We start from the raw sequence: 24,221 nt of genomic DNA on the forward strand, positions 1-24,221 counted from the left end.
GTTTTGACAATTGGGCCCATACTTGATATTATGTGTTAAAATTGACAAAAATTTAACGCCATCTAGCCGCTATTTCAACCCCCGACGCAAAAACGACGGGGTGTTATAAGTTTGACGTGTCTGTCTGTCTGTCTTGTTTGTCTGTCTGTGTGTGTGTCTGTCTGTGGCATCGTAGCTCCCGAACGGATGAACCGATTTAGATTTAGTTTTTTTTTTTTGAATGTCGGGAGTGTTCTTATTCTTAGCCATGTTTCATGAAAATCGGTCCACTAAAACGGGTTTTTTTTTTCAAAATTTTAATTTTGTGGTTTGGTTATTTTAGACTGTATTCTGTCTAAAGAGACGGGGTTACAAAGTTATATCTTTACATTATAACTAATCTTATGCAGTTAGTAACTGTTTGGGGGCGGAGTTCACTTCCTCCGTACAATGAATGTCACATTATCGTTATCGTTCCATCGAGTAACGTTTTTCAAAACATGAAGACTCATGGTATAGGCCCAGTAATGCACATGGCATCAGTTTAATTTACGGCGCAGAAAGTGAAACTTTCCCGAGATCGTTCATAAAAGGATAGCTTTCTGATGGCTGTATATGGCGCGACTGGGTTGTGTTGACCGCTGCGCAGTGCGCATGCGCACCCTAGGATGGTTATACTGTATAAGTAGAGGTAGTTACTACTAATTCTACTCTGTATACTTATACTATTTGGTATAAGTATGTATTTATCTATTTAAGTATATATATCGTCGCTTAGCACTCATAGTACAAGCTTTGCTTAGTTTGGGGCTAAGTTGTTCTGTGTAAGGTGTCCCCAATATATTTTTTTAAGCACTGCTTCAGTATATCCTTGTGATCGTGGTATATCTAATCATAAAATAGAAAAATTGTAAATGCATTGAAAATTAAGCGAGTGAAAAACCAATTCAAAAAGGTCATTCAACTGACTGAAAAAACGTATGTTTTTAGGGTTCCGTAGTCAACTAGGAACCCTTATAGTTTCGCCATGTCTGTCTGTCCGTCCGTCCGTCCGTCCGTCCGTCCGTCCGTCCGTCCGTCCGCGGATAATCTCAGTAACCGTTAGCATTAGAAAGCTGAAATTTGGTAACAATATGTATTTCAATCACGCCGACAAAGTGCAAAAATAAAAAATGGAAAAAATGTTTTATTAGGGTACCCCCCCCTACATGTAAAGTGGGGGCTGATATTTTTTTTCATTCCAACCCCAACGTGTGATATATTGTTGGATAGGTATTTAAAAATGAATAAGGGTTTACTAAGAACGTTTTTTGATAATGTATGTATGTATGTATGTAAACACTTTATTTCACATAAGACAAGTTAGGACATAGAAATACAGTATAGTTATGGTGTACAAAGGCGAAGGCGAGGTGTATAATATTAGTATTTTCGGAAATAATCGCTCCTAAAGGAAAAAAAAGTGCGTCCCCCCCCCTCTAACTTTTGAACCGTATGTTTAAAAAATATGAAAAAAATCACAAAAGTAGAACTTTATAAAGACTTTCTAGGAAAATTGTTTTGAACTTGATAGGTTCAGTAGTATTTGAGAAAAATACGGAAAACTACGGAACCCTACACTGAGCGTGGCCCGACACGCTCTTGGGCGGTTTTTATAATTTGACGTAACAGGTAGTTAAATAAGAAATACCTCTTTATCTCTTCATACAAACTTAATTTATTTCATACCTATTGATTTATTTTTGAAAAGTCTTACTTACCTTCAGTGCAGGGGAAGGGAAATAAAAGCTATGTTTTATAATATTATTTTTTCTACTCGTCGACTGTAATCTGTCAATTAGGACACCACAGACTAAACTATAAGTGCTAACTTTTCCGTGTTGGATACTCTATGGCAGTTCCGACTCAATTATAATAAGCTCATTATAGTTGACTTTAGTTAACTGTAATAATTTCAAAAACAGAACTTCATACAATTTCTATACTAATTTGCGATACCTGGCAAATTTTCCTGCATCTGGAACACTTTTTTTTATCTGTCGCGTTATCGGCCAATCAGAGACGGTTATTACAAAAAATTGGTTGCTAGGTAATTCGATGTTGATACAACGGTGAACGACTCTATTAACATTAATTTTAACTTGCATGAATGATGATATTTCCGTCCATTGATGATGAAGATGATGACTCGTAGAAAAAGTATTGTATACAATAGTGATATAATTAAGCTTTTCACTCTCGTACCGTACTATTAGGCCACTCAGCAAGCTTCGTGGCCTAAACATGGTACTCGACTGAAAAGCTTTGTATTATATCACGATTGTATAAAATACTATTTTATTACATTCATAAAAACAATAATTTCTTGCGTGCTTTCTTTTTAATTTTTTTCATTAATTAACTGCCAAAAAATATTCGAGCATACGATACATTTAAAATAAAATTATTTTTGTAATGGAACCAAGCTACATGTATTCAGTTACAATTCCGTCGCATAGCATCAAACATTCAATAAAATTGTCTCACAACCATCGCGTGGGTAGCGACATGCGGCAGGTGGCATCTAGCCTAGATTTTACGATAGTGCCGACGCTTTCCCGACAGATGGCAGTGCCGGAGGAAGTTGTAAATATCGACATTTCTTAGCTAGAAAGCTAGAATGACTCAAGTGTATCTTATTTCTCACACTGTCATGATACTAATTCCTTTAGTTTTAAGTCATATAATATCATGTGTGTGCTAAAGGAGTTGATTGGAAAGATTTCTCTCGGATTGTTTGTTTGTTTTATTAAATACCGGAGATTCTTGTCTTAGAAGTGACTGTTTTAAATTATTTTCATTTAAGGCTGTCGAAAGTGAAGATTCATTAGTGATAAGCTAATCTTTAATCATCATACCAGTTAAATAGAATGATCAATGCATATTTTAGTTTAATTCCTTTTCTTATAAAATGACAGGAATTAATGATTATTATTATGAGTCTATTGTGTCCCACTGCTGGGCAAAGGCCTCCCCCTTCTTCGTCCACTCTTCTCAATCTTGAGCTACAAATGGCCAGTCTGTCAAAAAGGAGTCCAAGTTATCCCGTCATCGCCGGCGAGGTCTGCCGGATCCTCTGTTCGACTCAACATTAATGAACATGAAAAAAAATTCAAATTAAAACTACGTAATAATACGAGTAATAGGGTTCATTGGGGTATTTTCGAACTACATAAATGCTCGGGTAATTTCGAAAGGGGAATCTTGATATGATGGAAATAATTATGATTTTTATGTGAGTTTCGAAATTACCCCAGTGCACCCTAATGCGAATTCCTGTTTTCGCGGAAAACGAAATCAATAGCATCGAATGTCTATTATCTAACCGACAATAAACAAGCTTTTAAATGCTACTAAAATAAAAGTTAACAACTAACAACTTGTCAGTCCGGATTGTTACACAAAAATCGTAAATAGCGAATTGATGACAGCACTAATGTTCTACGGATAGAAAGTGAAACCCGGACAGCGGGGAAACGGGCCAAGTTCGTGATATCTACATAAAAATGCAGATGAGAGAGGTTAGTGAACGGTTTGTTTGTCTTGGTCCGAATCCGTCTATCTATAGGAACCGGGCATGGATCGTACTACGAACATATCGATACCTAATGGTAAAAATATGATCAAAATTTTAGTGTATTTAATATAAATTAAGATGACCGGTCTGGCTCAGTCGGTAGTGACCCTGCCTGCTAAGCCGCGGTCCTGGTTTCGAATCCCGGTAAGGGCATTTATTTGTGTGATGAGCATAGATATTTGTTCCTGAGTCATGGATGTTTTCTATGTATTTATCTATTTAAGTATGTATATCGTCGCTTAGCACCCATAGTACAAGCTTTGCTTAGTTTGGGGCTAAGTTGATCTGTGGAAGGTGTCCCCAATATTTATTATTTATTATTATTATTTACAAAAAGTCGATATAACAACCGATTTTTTAACAAAATCAGTTGAAGTTTGAAGGTTTGAACCATGGCATCTCTATAACTAGTAGGTGACTATACACTATACAGTCAAAACATTGTGGTGTATCTAAATCATATCACCAGTCATGTGATACACTGGGCCAATTTCGACTGGTGGCCAATTTCAACTAATCTAAATATTTTCCACATTCAAATAATTAATGAATCCACGGTTGTACTCACGTTATTATATCGCTATTGTGCGACATATTTCGGGCCAATTCGGAGGCCCCTCTTCAGGCATATAGGAGTTCACGCGGCGGCTAAACTCCGTGAACGTTCGTTGAATATGTCTCACGAAAGTTTAACGTGTATAATTTTCCACATTCACATATGACACGCGTATTCAGTCGACATAATCTAATTAATAGTGTAAATAGTGGAATATATTTCGATGAGTTGAAATTGCCCCCAAGACACAATAGTACCAAGCGGCATCGTTTTCGAAAAAAGTGCAATAGGTAAGCTAGGCTCACAGCACTGATGTCTGGCTAGATATTGAGAATTTGGATCACAAACTTTAAAGTGGTCCTCTTGTCAACATGTGTGTGTTTTTGCAAGTCTGTTCGAACCGATGTGTGTTTAGGTCAATGACAAAATGACAAGTATAAGCCTTTGGCCCAGATAGAAGTAACATGTTGACATCATATCTGACATGATTGTGTTAATCTGATGACAGTGCGATATTAAAACTTAAGGCTGCGTTTCCACGAAGGGTTTTCGAGGCGATGCATTATTTCATAGTGAGGAACTTTGATAGGCACCAATATAACTACCTAGTTTCACAGATCCTTAACAAATTAAACATGTAAAATCGGGTAACTCACGTAAAATTGTCGAAGGTCGCTCGACATGTTTTGCTCCGTAACGAGGAGCATTTTCATTGAGCACGCGCGATTTACATGTTTAATATGTCAGTGTCACGGACGTAATGTCATGTCCGAAACGTCGGGTTAAATATAAAACGTAAGTTTTACGCGATTAAGTCCCGTTTTAATTTAATAATATGAGTGAAGATCGTGTTAGTTTAAATCAATATATATGTCAGTGTCTCACGATGGTTTTATTATTAAGATACTTAACAAATTGAACGTTTGCAAATGTTTGGTCAGAATGCAGTTTTACTGAATTGTACCTACGTAAATATTAATGTAAATCGTTTAGCCCCAACTTTTTGGTCTGTATTTAAATGTATCAAATTATTATCATGTACATTTACTACATTTTGTACAATTGCACAAAAAGAGAACAGTAATTTCTATCTCTACGATATTTTCTACACAATCTGAGAGGTTATAAAAGAAGCTAATGCTAAGTTTCAAAAAGGGTTCCTTTTATTATTAAATTAAAACGGGACTTAATCGCGTAAAACTTACGTTTTATATTTAACCCGACGTTTCGGACATGACATTACGTCCGTGGTCACGGGTAGACTGGCTGGGAGTTGTATCAACATCTTCTAGCTGTACGAGTTTTTCGAACTACCCGCACTTGATTGTCATCAGTCACTTTTACGCTAGGGTTGCCACTCTGCCTACATACAACACTCACGACATCCGATGGTATGAGACAGGAAGTTTTCTCACGTTTACACTTGCTAATCACTGGATTCCACGAAGATGAAATCCCTTGCCCTTCATTTTGATTGAAATTACGATGTTTCCTAATTTCAATCGCTTCACCTTTCCTACCTTCACTTTTCCTTTTGTACCTTTTTGGTACGGAACCCTAAAAACAGGCCGGCAATGAATTGACGTTAAACATGAACCTACCTATTAAAATTTGACATAAACAAGTGTCACTTTTTAGGGTTCCGTACCTCAAAAGGAAAAAACGGAACCCTTATAGGATCACTTTGTTGTCCGTCTGTCCGTCCGTCCGTCTGTCAAGACCCTTTTTCTCAGGAACGCGTGGAGGTATGAAGCTGAAATTTATATCAATTACTCAGGTCTACTGTCCCTTGAAGCTGTGAAAAAATCAAACTTCTAAGCCAACGCAATCAAAAGATACAGCCGTTTATGCCGCAAATTTTCGACACTTGCAAGGGAATCAAAACCTACAGGGTGCTTCCCGTGAACTCAGAATCTTGAAATTTGGTACGAAGCAACGTCTTATAGCATAGATAAAGGAAAAATTACGAAAACCATAAATTTTTAGTTACATCACATAATATATTTTTTTTTAATAATTGTAAACCTTGCAGGTTTGTACGGAACCCTCGGTGCGCGAGTCCGACTCGCACTTGGCCGGTTTTTTTACACAGTGACCCTACAATGACCATTTCTTTTTTTCCGTCCACCCGGTAAAAGTTAAGCCAATATTAGCATAAAGATGTGGCAGATCCCACGCCCACGCCACACGCCCGTGGAAAGTGAAAATACTCCGAAGGCCGAGGTGTGGCTGAAATGTTGATTCTTGCAGTTTAGGATTTGTACATACATTAACTCAGGCATGTATTACTAGTACATATTTTAAAATTCACACCTCCCGCAGGACTCGAACCTGTGACCCACGGCTTTGCCGGAACCGTCGCTATGACCAACTTCGCAACGGAGGGTAGGTAGCAGGTTCGAGTCATGCCGGGGGTGTGAATTTTTAATTTTTTCTTTATTTTAAAAATATTTAATTTAATATTTAGTTTTTGCATGATAAAAAACTAATTCAGGCATGTATTTCCAAAAGGCGTAGACAGAGCACATGAAACTGTTCTGCACAAGTGCTAAGCGAGTTGTATTTCAATATACAGTTGTGGTTTCAATTTATGTCCTTCGATTATTACCTACAAAGGAAGAAACTGTTAATATTTATCTCAGTTTTACGATACAGCGTGTGTAACTTTTTTTTCTGCAACACAACCTCGTGTGTGTCCTCTAAAAAATGTGACTAAACATTGACAAAAAAATCGATAACTCGAACCGGACTCAATAAACTTTACAAACGTTTACTTTCCCTTTATCTATTGATTGAGGCATCACATCCGTTATGAGGAATAATCGATGTTATCTCAAAAGGCATTACGATGATATTTGTTTGCGATTAAGCTTATTTTCATATCACGATGTTCATTTGTTGACAGAACAAGGAGGCTTTGTTCTAAGAGCGACATCTATTGACTAAAGTTGGATCTAAAGTCGATGAAATAAGAGTTAGGGATGGTCAGTTGTGGTGATGACTCTTGGTTCGGACGGTCACTGTGAAAGTGTTATGATAGTATATTTGTGATGATAAAAACATGGTTTGATATAATTATATGATTTATTGTATACTATTCATTTACAAGCAATATATAAGGTCCTAATTTATTAGATGCAGATATTTTTACAGCTGATAGTACCCGGTCTCTGGAGTATATTAAACCGTGAAACATTATAGCTTTTACGATGTTTTTTTGGAGAAAACGGAAAAACAAATTTGCTACGTAAAAACACCCTGTTTATGTGATTATTAAATGAAAACTCATTGAACAGATTCTAGTACCTCTTTTACGTACCACTTAACTGTAACTGGCCACTTCAATGACATGTGCAGTTTTCCCGCCGAACCTTTACGACATTTACAACAAACAATTGTTGACATGACAGACAGTGTTATTGTGACATGTGATAATGCAACTGATGATTTTTTTAGACGAAATTATAATTAATTTTTTTGTTAGGAAAATGAAATCAAAAAAGTTACATGAAAAGATTTCTTAATTTATATTTAAAGTTAATTATTTTTCCCCTCACTACCTCGGAAACACGTGTTTTGTCCTTTAATACCAGCGGGTAAAAACGCATTTTATCCACTAGTGGGTAAAGTAATTTGACCTTGAATAAAGTCAAATTAAGTGCTTTAAAATTGATAAAAGTAGGTGAATCTAGTAATAAAGATGATTTACCACCTGTGGAAATACTGGAAACAGTGATAAACGCATTTTTTGCGTTGTAATTTCCTCGCTATAGTGAGGGGAAAAGTTTTGTGTTATACTCGGGTGCAAATGTATTTTACTTCTCGTGTGTTAAAAAACTCGCAAGTTCAGGATTCTATTCTCGAACCACTCGCTTCGCTCGTGGTTCAACTATAGAATCCTTTCACTTGCTCGTTTTTCAATTCCACACTCGGCGTTAAAATACAACTTTGCCCCCTTGTATAACAAATAACTATTAATGTAAAGTATCATGTGTTAAAATATCTGCAACTAATAAATTAGGACCTTATATATTCTAAACTTGCCTTCTTAAGACGTATCAATCGCTTATATGTATATTAATTAACTTTTGCCTGCGGCTAAACTCGCGTTAAGTTCGCAAATTGCGGAATCCTCCACACAAACTTTCAACCCCCATTTTAGGGAAGTGGGGGTTAGAAAGAGACAAATGTAGCCTAGGTCACTCTCCATCCCTTCTTAAGAAAATCACGTCAATTTTACCGTGAAAGACGAAAGAAGAAACAAACAAACACACACTTTCCCGTTTATAATATTAATATGGATGGTAATTTAAAACATATCACTAAAGATTTTCTTATTATGTCTATTGTGTATTAGGGTGGAGCGAAAAAACCCTTTCTGGAATTAGAATTTTAGGGTTTGTATGAGATTTTCAAAATTTCAAACCTAATGTGGAGGCTGAAGATGTTGATTTAAAACGCTGAAAATTCGTACAAAGGCTTCAGAGCTAAGGGTCATTGATTGATAACTATTAGGTTTGCTAATTCCAGAAAAGTGTTTTTTCGCTCCACCCTATTGTGTACATTATGTTATAGGTACTTTTTTCCCCAATAAAACAAGGAAAGGTTTATAATTAATTAAATAAATAAAATAAATAAATAACTTATTAATACTTCCTATTATTAATATCTCGGAAACCGATAGCAAAGCTTCAAAAAACATTATTACTATAATCGCCAATTCACGGAATGGCGATTTGGAGCAAAATGTGAAGGGCCGACATTTCACGAAGCCGGCGAAGGGCTGCTTTTTGAGGATATTAAATTTCTTAGTCAATATTACTACTGTGCACAGTCATGTTTTACCATGCATAAATAAATCAAGGATAAACTTTTTTTATTCTCAAAATCACAACAATAACTTACAAATAAACACTTGTAGTAAAAACTTACAAATAAGGATATACTTTATCATTAAAAATATACCGGGTGAAACGAAAAAGACCGTTCAAACTTTTCATACTGACTTCTGAGGTCATAATGGACAACTTATATTATGGGACCAATGCTGAAACCACGAAAATATTTTGCTGCTCCATAAAAATGAGCCGGCATCATGGAAGTCGAAATGTGAAACAGCCACTATTTTTTTGCGATTTCAGCTTTGTACTACTAACTTCTTCCCGCAGCTTCGCGCACAAGATTTAAATGGGGACATGCTGAGCCGATTCCGCGAAATGCACATTGCGGATCTAGATACCCCTGGTAACACCTACATCAGACACGGGCAATACAACCCTCTACTAACTAACACTAGATTAGGAGAAATTAATTATGTGCCAAAAAAAGACAGGAGTCGGCAGCTCAGCAAGCGAGCGACCGCTCCACGTCCCCATAGATTATAGGAAATTAGTTATAAGTTGTAAAAATAGTAGTAAGGCTTTGAGTAATTATGTTAACTAGAGAGGGCACCTCAACTTGATTTTGTGTAACAACACTTAGAGCTGATCAGCACAAACGCGCTTAGTCTGTGCCGAACGGCTGTGGTAGATTGACGTATCGCAATGAAAAATATTTCGTCTAAATAATGCCGTCATGTGTAGTGAGGTACTGCACAAACTGCTCAGGAAAATCTAACAAAAGCTAAGGAGTGACTTTTCATACGTAGGTTTACTGCATTTTTGTTTAAACACGCTTACTTTTTAAAAAATGTATCAATATAAACTCATGCCGAAGCGCCATGTTGCGGCGGCCATGTTTCGTTGAAACCAAAGAGTAAAAAATGCAACAAAAGCAGACGTGACAATATCGCAAGTTAGTTCAAGTTTCCTATCATACATTAAATTATATATATTTATTGACGCAAAAAAGGTTATTTAATTATTATTGTCAGAAATGCACAGTTTTCCGACATGTCGGTCTATAACAGATTCTCAATACGCGTGTCGAATTTCATGTGAGTATGTAAATGTAAGTGTAGTACCTAACCTGCCTGAATGAATTTGGGTAGGTAGACGGTCAAGCAAATTATGAGAGTATAAAAACGCGCGAAATTCAAATTTTCTATGGGACGATAAACCCGCGCCCATACATACATGGATGTAGATAAAGTTATATGTGTATAATTAGGCATTAAAACACTCATGTTATCTTATTAACACAACAAAAACAACACTCATCTTTTAATGCCTACCATTATGCAAATGTCACATAAATAACTAATATCCAGTTGCGGCTACGTGTACACATGTACGCTCAGTCCGTATACAGCTTTAAAAAATGTGGGCATTTGAAAAAATTGGAACTCACAGAGTTGTTAAAAAAAGTTAAATCGCTGTCGGTTTTGCAACGATAATTAAGCATGGAATTTCAATAAAAACATCGTGAATTATACTAAGCTATAATCTAAATTCAGAACGTGAAAAAAGTTTAGTTTTAAATACAGATTTCAAGCTTGATTATCATTACAAAACTAACAGCGATTTTTTTTTTTGTTAACAACTCACGCTAATTGAAAGTCATAAATTAAAAAATGCCCATGTAAACCCATGTCACTTCTATACTACGACTTCTAATCTATGCACTCTATGCAGGGCTCATCATCGCGACCGAAAGGTCGTAAGCGCCGAGTAAAATCGTAGCGCTTGCGACGTTACGGAAGCAGGCCATTGGTTCACACCCCGCCCCTTCGCCCCGCCTTCAGCTTACAGGCTGTGACACGTTCGTTGTTTGCTATAGCTCCTCTATACGAAGTAATAATTACTCAATGTAGTAAGGTAGGATAGGACAACATGAAACTACATTTAAATTTATATAAATTTATTCTGTACGCACACACTAACAAGCACACAGCACACACAACATGACACTTATACAGATCTTTCAGACGAACATAAGTATATATTGTAAGTAGCTGACACACCCACAGGCCGAACACACAACCGACCTGATGGACATCATTGTAAAACATATTAACTAGAGAAATAAACACCTTTCTATTCTATTCTATTCTTCGCTCGCGTTAAACTCGCAAAATTGCGGAATGCTGCATACAAATTTCGACCCTCCATTTTAGGGAAGTGGGGGTTAGAAAGAAGACAAAAAGTAGCTTAAATCATTCTACATCCCTTACTATCTCCACTTAAAAACCACGTAAATTCGTCGCTCCGGTTTGCCGTGAAAGACGGACAAACAAAGAGATACACACATTTTCCCATCTACAATCTTAGTATGGATAATAAAACAAGCTTAAAGTTATTCACACGCTTATATTTTTAGTTTCATATGTGGGAACGTACAGTCAACCAATTGGAACCCTAGGCCACCGTAGAACTATGTCATAGTCACGTTATAAATCAGATTGTAAGAAATCTCTCATTGCTTGTCATTTTGGCATGGTTTTAGAGTGGCCTAGGGTTCCAATTGGTTGACTGTACATTAGAAAGCTGAATATATCGATAATTAGAAGATACTTGTACAAGATCAGACCGGACTAGATATTATGTAAATCGTAAATGTAAAACATGTTTGTGCAATGTTGTGTAATTCTCATTTTGTGTTGACAAAATATCTTAATTGAAATAAAACCGGAATAAATATAGGTAAAATACTAAGTGTTTTATTGCTGTTTCAACACTGAGTTGAACTTTAGGAAAACAATTTTTGCTTACAATAATGATATAGTTAGTTTTACTCCCCGGGTTAAGTCCATGTTGTGGATATGATAGAGATTACTCTCTAAATTCCCAAATCGCGAATAAAAAAAAACAGTTTTGATAAAAATAAAAAGCTCTGCCAAAGATTTTAAGTACTTAATGCCTCCCTTTCATTGATTTTAAGATTTAAGGTTATTTATCATAGGATTATAAAAGTAAAATACAAAACGACTTAAAAAACAATAATTTACACATTATAAAAAACCTAACCTAGGGTACCGCAAGGCAGCGGAACAGGGCCCAAGTTTTTTTGCCAGAACGGACAGAAATGTCTCCAAACCTGGGTGATTTCTTAGAAAATGTGTCAAAACCCAGGCGAAGATACGAAACTCTACGTAATCATAATTTTGAATAAACTTACTCATCAAACAAATAATGTTTTAAAAAGTCAACTGTGTGTACGACCCCAAAAACTAACAACTTGTAAACCAATTCAACAAAGAAACAAAAACGTGAATTACTAACCGATTGGACAACGAGTCTATAAAAAAAAACGCATCAACAAAAACTTAACATTAAAATATCGCATTCCATCTGTAAATCGTCTATTAAAATTTCACGATCCGATGCGCTCGACTAGGCGCATGATACATTGAACCGTGTACATTGTATCAATGCTTATCAAATAGTTTAAAGTCAGTAATGTAACGGGTATTGTATTTTTTCGTCGCTTGACCCGCATTCAAGGATGCGCAGTGACCTCGGATCGACAAAAAGAAGGTTATGTAAGATTATGCGCCTGAGTGAATATTTTGAGCGGCTTGTTTTGTTTGTTTATTTCTGGTGTTTTGATATAGTTTAATCAGTATTAATTGAAAATTGTAAACCGTTTAAGAAAGTAAGTTTGAGAGCATAATAAATATTGTTTTGTGTTGCGTCTAGTGCCTAGTTCGTGTGTTAGGTATGCTTGAATCCAGGATATCTAGACTGCTGAGTGAAACGATAGCGGACTGTAAACACTATTTTAATTACTGGTTCTTCAATACAAAAAAGATTATAATAATTAACAATTATTTTTGACGCGGCGCGACATGGGTAGCGCGTTAAGCGAGCGGATTTTTGTTCTGCCGTCCCCCGCGGGCCGGCCGTTCGTTCCCGTCGCCGGTAACCGGTCCGGTGACGCGACGGTGGACGTCATCGCTGTTGCTGGGGAGTTAATTCGAGGTGTCGGCGGAACTGTCGCCAACATGTACTCCCGGCGTTGAAGAGCGTGGGTCTTCAAGGTCTTGGATGGGCAGAGGGCAAATCGTGTTGAAGGCTCGACGAATTACTCCCTTCTTCGTCTTTATGTCGGCTACTCGTGCGATGCCATCTCTGCCAGGCAGCACTTGGATGATGCGGCCAAGGAGCCACATAAGAGGCGGTAAGGTTTTGTCCTTGATGACGACCATGGTTCCGACGTGAAGTGTGCCCTTCGAGCTCTGCCATTTGGTTCTCTGTTGCAGGCTGCTGATGTATTCATTGGAGAACCGATTCCAGAAGTGCTGTTTCAGGAACTCAATACGTTGGTACCTTTGAAGTGAGGTGATCTTCCGGTCCATGACATGAGGATAAGGCAAGGACGTGAGGGGCCTTCCAATTAAAAGGTGAGCTGGGCTTAAGAAGGTTAGATCAGAGGGATCATTAGAAAGTGGCGTAAGAGGACGTGAGTTTAAAATCGCTTCGATCTTAACTAAGCACGTTGCCAATAGCTCGTAAGTGAGATGTGTAAGACCTAAGGTTCGTCGCAGGTGGTACTTTACCGACTTTACAGCAGATTCCCAAATACCTCCGAAGTGAGGTGTGTATGCTGGGATGAACGAGAAGTTGATTTGAGCGTCAGCCATATCTTTCGCAAAGTCTTGTTTCAAAAGATTGGAGAGCTCATTGAAAGTGCCAACAAAGGTCGTGCCGTTATCGGAGAATATTACTCTTGGCTTGCCACGACGGCCAATAAATCGGTTTAGAGCGGCCATAAAAGCCTCTTTGGTTAAATCCGAAACAAGCTCCAAATGAAGTGCCTTGGATGCTAAACACACAAATATGCAAATGTAGGCCTTTACGAGCCTACATCCCCTACCTTGCGGTCAGCTATAAGAATTGGACCGGCATAATCGGTGCCTGTTTCAAGGAACGGATATTCAAGGTGCAACCTTTCTTTCGGCAAGTTACCCATAACTGGTTGCACTGTTTCACCTTTTAACCTGACGCATCTGAGACAAGTATGGACAACCCGTTTTGTCAAGTTTCTTCCTCCAAGCGGCCAGTAATTAAGTTTTATAGTTGCTAAAAGTAACTGAGGAGGCGCGTGAAGAAGACGTAAATGAAACATTTTAAAAAGTAGCTTTGTTACATGATGCTTGCTACAAATGGCTATGGGATGCTTTGTGCCATAGTCATAAAATGAGTTGACGAGTCGGCCTCCGACTCTGATAAGTCCTGAATCGAAGAATGGCGCCAGCGAGCTAAGTCGGCTTTTCTTTGGTAATGGTTTACCTGTTTTAAGAAGTTCGTACTCATCAGGAAAGGAATCCTTTTGAGACGTACGAAGAAGTACAGCTGAAGCCGATTCTAGCTCAAGGAGGCTAAGACCATCAGTTTTTCTTGTATTTTCTTTTTTGCAATTGTGGATGAATCTAAGAACATAAGCTATTATACGTTGCAAGGTTGAATAGGATGATTTGTTTTTAATTAAGGTATCTATCGGATTGCAAGAGTTATCAGGAGCGGGACATGCGACAAACGATTTAGCTGGTATTATCTCTGGCAGTTGAGACTGGTTACCAGACTTTGGAGCAGTCGGCCAGTAGGCCATGTCCTGCTTCAAGAAGGATGGCCCCGACCACCATAACGAACAGTTCATTATGAGGTCGGCACCTAAACCTCGAGACACCAGATCTGCAGGATTCTCTTTTGAGGGCACGTAGCGCCAACTAGTGGCATTGGTGCTTTCCTGGATCTCTGATATCCGGTTTTTTACAAAAGGACGCAATGAAGAAGGTGATGACGATAACCAACCCATGACTATCATCGAGTCACACCAAAACACGCAATGATCTGGTCTCTGGGTAAGTGACTCAAGAACCTTTTTATATAGTCTTGCACCTAATAAGGCCCCGCAAAGCTCAAGACGGGGTATAGTTGTGGCTTTAATTGGCGCGACTTTACTTTTAGACGCTAGTAGATGAACACTCACTGAGCCATCCCCGGCCACGGAGCGGACGTACAGGCAAGCTCCGTATGCTTTCTCCGAGGCATCAGTGAAAATGTGGAAATCAACTGCCGTAGGAGTATCGCATATGACCCAGCGAGGTATATGAATGTGATTTAGATAAGGCAGAGATTTTATGAAGTGTTCCCAGGATGTAAGTATGTCTCCTCTAAGAGGATCATCCCAGGAGCATTTGTTCACCCACAGTTTCTGCATTAGTATTTTTGCTTGCACTATACAAGGCGTTACTAATCCTAGAGGGTCGAAGATTTGGGCTATGGCTGAAAGAATGTGTCTTTTAGTCACTACCTTTGGCAACGAGATGTCTATGCGAAACGTAAGACTGTCTTGAGCGCATTTCCAATTAAGACCCAATGTTTTAGACAGCTCGTTCTCGCTGAGATCTACACATTCTTTTTGACATGGATCCTCACCAACAGCCTGAAGAATCTCCTTTTTATTAGACTGCCATTTACGCAAGTGAAGTTGGGCAGTTTTAAGCGTATCTGTTACATTACGACACAGTGCCACAGTCTCTTCTACAGAATTAGAGCCAGACAGGAAATCATCTACATAAAAGTCCCTAGCGATGGCGTCCTGTGTTTGTTTGTGACTAGACTCTTGTGAGAGCTGCAAGAGGCACCGTGTGCTAAGAAAAGGAGCAGATGACGTCCCGTAAGTCACGGTGTTAAGAGAATAAATTTTAAGCGGCTTAGATGGGTCTGCCCTCCATAAGATCAACTGAAGTTGACGTTGATCATTGTCCACAAGGATTTGCCGGTACATTTTTTCGATGTCAGCTGACACTACATATTTATGTTGGCGAAACCGTAGTAAGATGGAAAATAAGTCTTCCTGAACCCGAGGTCCAATAAGTTGGATGTCGTTAAACGATTTCCCCGACGTAGTGGCAGCTGACGCGTCGAAGACCACCCGAAGCTTAGTAGTCGTGCTAGACTCTCTTAATACGGCGTGGTGGGGCAAATAACATGACGGCAATGAACTGCAAGGCAGAATTTCACTCATGTGACCCAAAACCTCATATTCCTCCATGAACTTTACGTAACGTTCCTTTAATACAGAATCCCTATCTAACCTACGTTCGAGCGATAAAAACCTACGCTTGGCCATCCCAAATGAGTCTCCTAAGACATCGGGAGACTCCTTAAGAGGAACAGTGACTACGAAGCGCCCATCTTCATTTCTCTTGGTGGTTTTATTGAAGAGCTCTTCACATACGTTTTCGTCCGGTGTGAAATCATGTTTTGGGGATATAGTATCAAGCTCCCAAAACTTTGTAAGAGACGAGTCAGTTTGCTTGTCATTCACGAACAAGCAAACTGGTTTGACAGAGCTAGGTTGATCTATGGCACCTACTAAGAGCCAACCTAGCTTTGTCTCTACGAGGAAGGGATCGTCTTCGCCAAACATGATGCGATTACTGCCGAGAACTCTCCAGAACATCTTAGCCCCAAGAAGAATTTCAATGTCAGCAGGTTCGGTGTATGAAGGATCGGCGAGTCGAATTCCCGAAGGCATAGGTATGTTCGTTACGTCAATGTAAGTATGAGGTATTGGTGACGTAATATCGGACAATATGCTGCACTTTATGTCAGTGCTAAAACCTCCATCAGAAGACTCCAATTTAAGAGAGCATGATTGGGTTATACTTGATTCATGCTTTTCAAGCATGGTGACAGTTGAATTTTTATTTTTAAGTGGCAGTTTAAGCCTCTCAGCTAAGTCCTGAGTTATATAGTTAGATGTACTGCCGTTATCTAATAAGACCCTAACGCTATGCAATTTACCGCCACTATCGCGTACATTGACTAGGGCTGTTGAAAGCAAGACGTGTTCGGACTCGTCATCACCGTGGGCATTCGCGGAAAAGGCTATGTGCTCTGACGTGGCCCTATTAGGTTCAGCATGGACGTGAAGAAGTGTGTTGTGCTTGGTCTTGCAATATTTGCAGTGACTAAGTTTGCACTTACCCTCGTTATGCCCGGGGCGTAAGCAATTTAGGCACACTTTAAACTCCTTGGCCTTGAGCATCCGTTGCTCCACTGGCAAAGCCCTGAAAGTGTCGCAGTTAAAGACGTAGTGAGCTTTATTACATAAGGGGCAAGTTATGTTATAAGTTTTAGGCTTACTGACGTTACTTGTTGAAGCCACAAGGCTTTTTGATTTGTTGTTGACGAACGTGTCCGTCCTAGCCCTATTATGTTTGGCTTCTTCTAAGGTTTCCAAAAGATTGCATCTATTGCTAAGAAAGGTTATGAAATCACTGAGTGCAGGAGGGTTGGTCAGCTGATTCCTATGTTCCTCCCATTCCCTGCTTGTGACTCCGTCTAATTTGCTGCCATGATGTGGATAATTAATGTATCCCAGTGTTGTACTGGCTGGTCAAGAGTCGCTAAAGCATTTAAATTCTTTTTTGTGTTGTCAACAATCTGTCGCAACGCCACGCTGGACTCTTTATGCACTTGCTCAACATTAAACAGTGCCTGGACGTGATTGTTGACAAGCAACTGTTTATTGTCGTATCGTTCACAAAGGAGCTTCCAAGCGGCATCGTAGTTATCGCCCTTAAAGTCTAAACTCCTAATCACCAAGGCCGCGCTTCCATGAAGAGAGGCGCGCAGGTAGTGAAACTTGTTTATGTTGTCGATACTTGTCTCAGTATGAATTAAGGAAACATAAATGTCTTTAAACTCCAGCCAATTCTGATAGCCGCCGCTGAAATGTGGTAAATTGATTTTTGGCAACCTTACATTACCGTGTTTATTAGACACTACCGTTGGGCATTCATTGGAGCCTACCTCGGATTGAACCTCCTTGGCGTGTTGGCTGCGATGCCTGTCCACCAGCTCCCGAGCGGCGGCAATCTCTTTGTAGTAAGACCGCTCGAACAGCTCGCGCTCAGCATACTGCTCAGCAGGATCCTCAACCAGCATCTCCAATTCGCTCTGGTAATTATCAAAAGAATTGTACGAATCATCTAATTTTTTAATGCGCATGTCTAATTCCACTAACTGCGAATCACTAAGTCGTTCGCAAGTTTTAGCAGTATTTAAATAAGCAATAAACTGTGTAAGTTTCGCCTTAATTGAAGCGCGTTTCTTTATTAATTCTTTGCATTTTATTTCGGTAGCCATTATGCAGTGACAATAATAAAATGAAGAAAATACAACTTATTATAAGCGCTAATCACTTTGCAATTCACTGATGAAAATAAATAGCAATAGTTAACAATTCCAGACTAAGATTTTAATGACTGATGATTATTTATAGCAATTTAAAAATGTCAATGAAAGATTTGCCCGCGCACTTTCTTAAGGCGCTTATAATATTAGGTGCGAAGTCGCTCTGGCTATTGGTATGCAATATGTTATAGGTATACCCACCTATTCACTATGAAACTAGGTATGCAATATTTCGTTGAATATTGAATGACTTAGCAATATGAATTTTAGTTATGATAATAAGATTGAATAAAATGGAATTGTTAATAAAATTAGGTTGATGTTTTGCTGATTTTACTTACTTATGAATAAGTAAACACAGCTGTAAATAAATACGTTATCTTATTGTTTAATGTATGTTACTTTGCAGTTTACTTTATTTACGTATGAAATTGAAACTTTAAACAATAAAATTCCGTTGATTAATGTATATTTTTGAAATTATTATATATTAGGTATTGAAATTATTATGTATGTATGTAAATATAATGAATAGGTATGATTATTTTATGTGTAAATAATGAATGATTATAGTTCGATTGAATTGCAATGATTTAGATTATTTCTTATTCGTGAATTTAACTATTGAATTATGAATTTGAATTTGAAATAATATTTATGTTGTAAATATATTGAGATCGAAGCAATGTTAAGCTGCACAATTACGTATAATAATACTATTTGAGAAATGTAATAAATACTATGGTTTGGAAATAATATTTTAAATGAAAATAACCGAGTTTAATTAAGTAATAGGAATTGGAAAGACCTCACAGTTATGCTTTCCTGATTATGTCCAGTAGATTGTGGGCTCCTGTTCCTATTGCACTTCGGTCTCACTTTTGATTACTTCCTGCACAAGGTACGTAATTGATTGCTTCTTATCTCGTAGTATGTTCGCTCGGTGTCCTTCGCAATACCTAAGTCCGTCGTTGATGTATTTGGGCTGCCGTTGTCTTACGAGTGTAGGTACTCCCTGGCATAAGCGGCTGGCCTGAAGACAGTGAAGATCGACGGATGGTGATGCTGATGATCGAAGAACTGACGCTCTCGTGGTCGGCCGACTTCAGAAAAAAATCTTCGTATCTTCTTCTTCGGTGAGATAAGGACCATATGTTGCGTCTAGTGCCTAGTTCGTGTGTTAGGTATGCTTGAATCCAGGATATCTAGACTGCTGAGTGAAACGATAGCGGACTGTAAACACTATTTTAATTACTGGTTCTTCAATACAAAAAAGATTATAATAATTAACAATTATTTTTGACGCGGCGCGACATGGGTAGCGCGTTAAGCGAGCGGATTTTTGTTCTGCCGTCCCCCGCGGGCCGGCCGTTCGTTCCCGTCGCCGGTAACCGGTCCGGTGACGCGACGGTGGACGTCATCGCTGTTGCTGGGGAGTTAATTCGAGGTGTCGGCGGAACTGTCGCCAACATTTTGTAACGTAATTGCTGCAGTTGAAGCAAAATTGCGTTTGCGTTTGAGATATTGATATTATTTAGTAACTAAATAAGTTTTGATTAATGGAATTATCGCGGTTTTCGTCGTGTAATTAAATCAACAAATATCTCATAAATCAGTTCCATACTTACATAAAAATGTATTTGCAAAATGCAAAAATGAATTTAGAGTATTTAGACGCATATTAAAATTTCGATATAAAAAAAAAACAGCTGGTAGAGTCAAGCCATGATAACTTTGCCGTAATTTTGATGCATACATACATACAATCACGCATGTATCCCATATATAGGTAGGCGGAGCACCTGAAACCACTCAAGTTTCAGTGCGACTCTTGGCAAATAAGGGGTTCAAAGAAAACTCAAGGTTCAACTCACTCAACCCATATCCCATAGTCGACGTCTACGATACCCACGGGAAGAAAGGAGGTGATGAAATTCTCAACCACCACCAAATGGGGTAATTTTGATATCATACATAATCTTGATCCGATGTTACTTTGCTTACAAAATCACCGTAAAGTTAGTATTGTCAGACTCCTAACTTAAATCTACTAATACCATAAATAAACTGAAACAAGTAAATTGCAACACATTACACACATTTACGCATATTTGTGAGTGTGCACGGGACAACGTCCCACTTTGTCGATTGCGACAAAGCCGCTTTGTCAGCTTATTCATATAAAGATACAAGTAAACCTCGACTTAATTAATGGTAACCGACAAAGTGAGACGTTTTACTAAACACACTCACATTTATTCCAATAAGGCATTGTATCATTGTATCATTCACCATAGGCCGCAAAACAACAAAGCTACCTGTCAATTTCATAACCACACATTATGCAGTTATGACGACTTGTGAACCAATCGCACAATGGTAACTCGATACTGGTACATTAGGTACAGTCGACCAAAAATGTGGTTTACCACCCTACGGTTGAGGTTCGTTTGAACGTCATGAGACAACAAGGTCGATTTCCCATTGTAATAATATTATGTCAGTGACAATTGCTCTGTCTATATATGATACTTACGTCATGCCATATGTCAAGTCAACCTTAGCGATCGTTAGAGTACACAGAAACTTTTGTCAAAACTGGCAGACCACTTTCTTGGCCCACTGCTGCAGGCCTAGCACATGATGGCCGCGGGAGTATGTCGCCGCGAGATAGACTACTTGTCCTTATGTCATTAATACAATTAGACAAAGACGTGTCATCTATCTCGCGGCGACATACTCCCGTGGCCATCATGTGCTAGGCCTACTGGTGCGATACAAGCGCTGAAAAGGTAGGAAAATCAACACGAGTGGTTATAATTTTTTCTACTCCCGTACTGTTATTCGTGAGTTACAAGGTCGTGCATAGAACTTTAAAACCCTACATAAAAGATGTCAGGACAAGTCTATCTAGTCTATACCCTGAAAACGTTTAGTAGCAGTAGCACGATATAGCTGTTAAAGTTCAGTAAATACATTGCTACCAACTTAACAAACCAATTCGCAGAGTCGAGACTCCTTCGTTTTCTGCTGCGTTCATTGGCGACGCGTCGAATCGCATTCAAATGTATGAGAACTCGATTCAACTCGGCTCGATTCGTCTTAGTGGCCAGGCTTCAAAGAACCATACCATAGACAGTTTTATTTTCATGTTTGCACTCAAACTGCATATTCAAAATGGTAGGCGGTCCACTAAATAACTAAGATGACTGAAAGTAGGTATTTGTTGAATTTATAATTTTCTTTCAAAATAAGTGCTTCGTCGTAGAAAAAGTATTGTATGCAACGGTGTTTAACTGAGTCAAAAAATGCTCGTGGCGTCTTTATTAACAATTTTCGGCTTCGCCTCAAATTGTTACCCGCGCTACTCACCTTTTTTGACCTCTTTTAACCACCAGTTGCATAAAATACTATAAAACACGACCCAAGGGACTGTTTTTAGTCGACACGAATTACGAATTTCCTTTTTGCACGTGTGTCGTTCGACAATTTTCAGTACAGTGGCCCTCCGAAGTTTAGACCTGCGTGCGTAGCCGAATGTCACAAACGCTCACGAAACGCCCACGAAACGAAACGCTCAGAGATATCTATCTCTATTGCTCTTGCGTATTGGCGCGACAGAGCCAGACTACATTTCGCGGCGTTTCGTTTTCGTTTCGCGTCGTAGAAATGCCATTCGGCTACGGGGCCTTACAAGAAATAAACCACTGCTGAAATAGTACATTACGATACAAGTGCGTAAAAAAGGAAGTTCGAAACGAGTGGCGATAAATTAAAACACGACCGAAGGGAGTGTTTTAAATCGACACGAGTTACGAATTTCCTTTTCGCACGTTTATCGTACGACGTTTTTCAGTACAGATAAGCCTCCGAAGTTTCGACCTGGCATATAATGAACCACTTCTCGCACTAGTGCGTAAAAAAACACCATCTGTACTGAAAAGAGTATTTTAAGTACAGATGATGTTTTTTACGGACTAGTGCGAGAAGTGGTTCATCAAATGCCAGGTCGATAGATCCATGTCTACTGAAAAACGTCGTACAATACCGACGATCGGTCGTGTTTTCATTTATCACCACACGTTTCGAAACTCTTTATCGCACTTGTATAGGTATTGTATAGGTACATCATCCCTAAAACGTTAAGATTTTGATATCTCTCCGGCTCTTCACTCACTCCTTACAATCTCTCCCGTACAGGCAGCAATAGCAAGTCGGCACCAGTGAAAGGCCAAGCAAACGTTTGCCCACATTGACCAACACGGCGTTTACGCAACCGGAGTATTCACCTTATACGGCAGGTTAATGCTTGCCCAATTTGCCATTGGCTCTCGATTTGATCGGGTTATCGGACATGTGTAATTGAGAATTGGTTTTGGATTGCGGTAAGTTATCAGACAAGTGGTATTTAAATGTATTTTGGTATCTTTAGCAATTTGGCAACAGTCAGAGAAACCACAAATAGTTTTAGTAATCGAAAATGTCTGTTTGTTCCTTTTTTTATGATTAATAATTTGAAAAATTCTCAAGGTAAGAGATTTGAGAGATTAAAGAGAAGGGCGTATCTGTAGGGTCTGTAGGGTTTAATTTCTGAAATCATCACATGTGTATGACACAGTACACAGTAATACTAAATATTATATTATATTATAGCACATTAATTCTTACACAGATTGACTGAGTCCCACAGTAAGCTCAAGAAGGCTTTTGTTGTGGGTACTCAGACAACGATATACATAATATACAAATACTTATATACATAGAAAACGTCCATGACTCAGGAAAAAATATCTGTGCTCATCACACAAATGAATGCCCTTACCGGGATTCGACCCAGGACCGCGACTCAGCAGGCAGTGTCACTACCGACTGAGCCAAACTGGTTGTCTAATAAAAATATATACGAGTAAATAAATATATATAAATTATTAATTTATCATCAATTCATCATCGTCTAAGACAAACAAAGTCATGTGGATAAGACAGAACTTCAATTAATCAAGAGATTGCTAAAGAAGAGATCCAAAATAACTATTTATAGTGAAACTCCGTTTTTAGGAATCATTCACAAAAATCTCACGTTACGTGACAACATCTGTTTGTATTCAACCATTCAAATAGTAAATGAAACGTTAACAATGTCATCAATTTCGGTCTTTATCAAATCACGTACGTAACCTACCGTGACACGGTGTGAGACAAAGTTATAAAAACATTTAGTGATAAAAAATATCAAATAGACAACGAGTTATTTTACAACGTTCGATTTCGATGGTAAACTTTGTGGGTGTTTGTTATTGCTTTGTATTTAACATAAACATTGGTTTTAAGCATGACTATTCCGTTTAAAAGAGTTATTTATTTTCTTATCTAGATATGTTTGACGTCTCTGTCTGTTTGTGTCTATATCTGTCTGCGACATCGTAGCTCCCGAACTGATGAACCGATTTAGATTAAGTTTCTTTTGGTTGAAAGCTAAATTAGTCGGGAGTGTTCTTAGTCATGTTTCATGAAAATCGGTCCACAATGACGGGAGTTTGTTCAAAATTTTTGGTGATTTTTTGTGGTTATTTAAAGAGTCTTTGCTTTGGTACGTAACATTGTGTTTCTCTTTCTAAACACAATATTAAATCTCTCTGACAGAACAATTAGACATACATACATACATACAATCACGCCTGTATCCCATAAAGGGGTAGGCAGAACACATGAAACTACTAAAGCTTCAGTGCCACTCTTGGCAAATAAGGGGTTGAAAGAAAACGAAACTGTGACATTGCAGTGACAGGTTGCCAGCCTCTCGCCTACGCCACAATTTAACCCATATCCCATAGTCGCCTTCTACGACACCCACGGGAAGAAAGGGGGTGGTGAAATTCTTAACCCGTCACCACACAGGCTATTAGAGATGTATCAAAACGGTTAAATAGGTAAAGTTTAACATTAATTTTACCCCCAAGGGAGCAAAACGTGATGCTCAACA

The 24,221-nt window shown here is 38.5% G+C and overlaps 2 protein-coding genes across 4 annotated transcripts in view; one reads left to right on the top strand and one right to left on the bottom strand.

Annotated features, from left to right (window-relative positions):
- LOC125225829 overlaps window positions 1–24,221 on the top strand; it is a 248,626-nt gene that overhangs the window by 42,743 nt on the left and 181,662 nt on the right. The window lies entirely within an intron of this gene.
- LOC125225560 lies at window positions 17,384–18,190 on the bottom strand. Its single transcript, XM_048129318.1, has one exon. It carries the CDS (start codon window positions 18,188–18,190, stop codon window positions 17,384–17,386), a length of 807 nt encoding a protein of 268 aa, XP_047985275.1.

This window comes from Leguminivora glycinivorella, chromosome 4, assembly GCF_023078275.1.
Source record: "Leguminivora glycinivorella isolate SPB_JAAS2020 chromosome 4, LegGlyc_1.1, whole genome shotgun sequence".
In the NCBI taxonomy this organism is placed as follows: domain Eukaryota; kingdom Metazoa; phylum Arthropoda; class Insecta; order Lepidoptera; family Tortricidae; genus Leguminivora; species Leguminivora glycinivorella.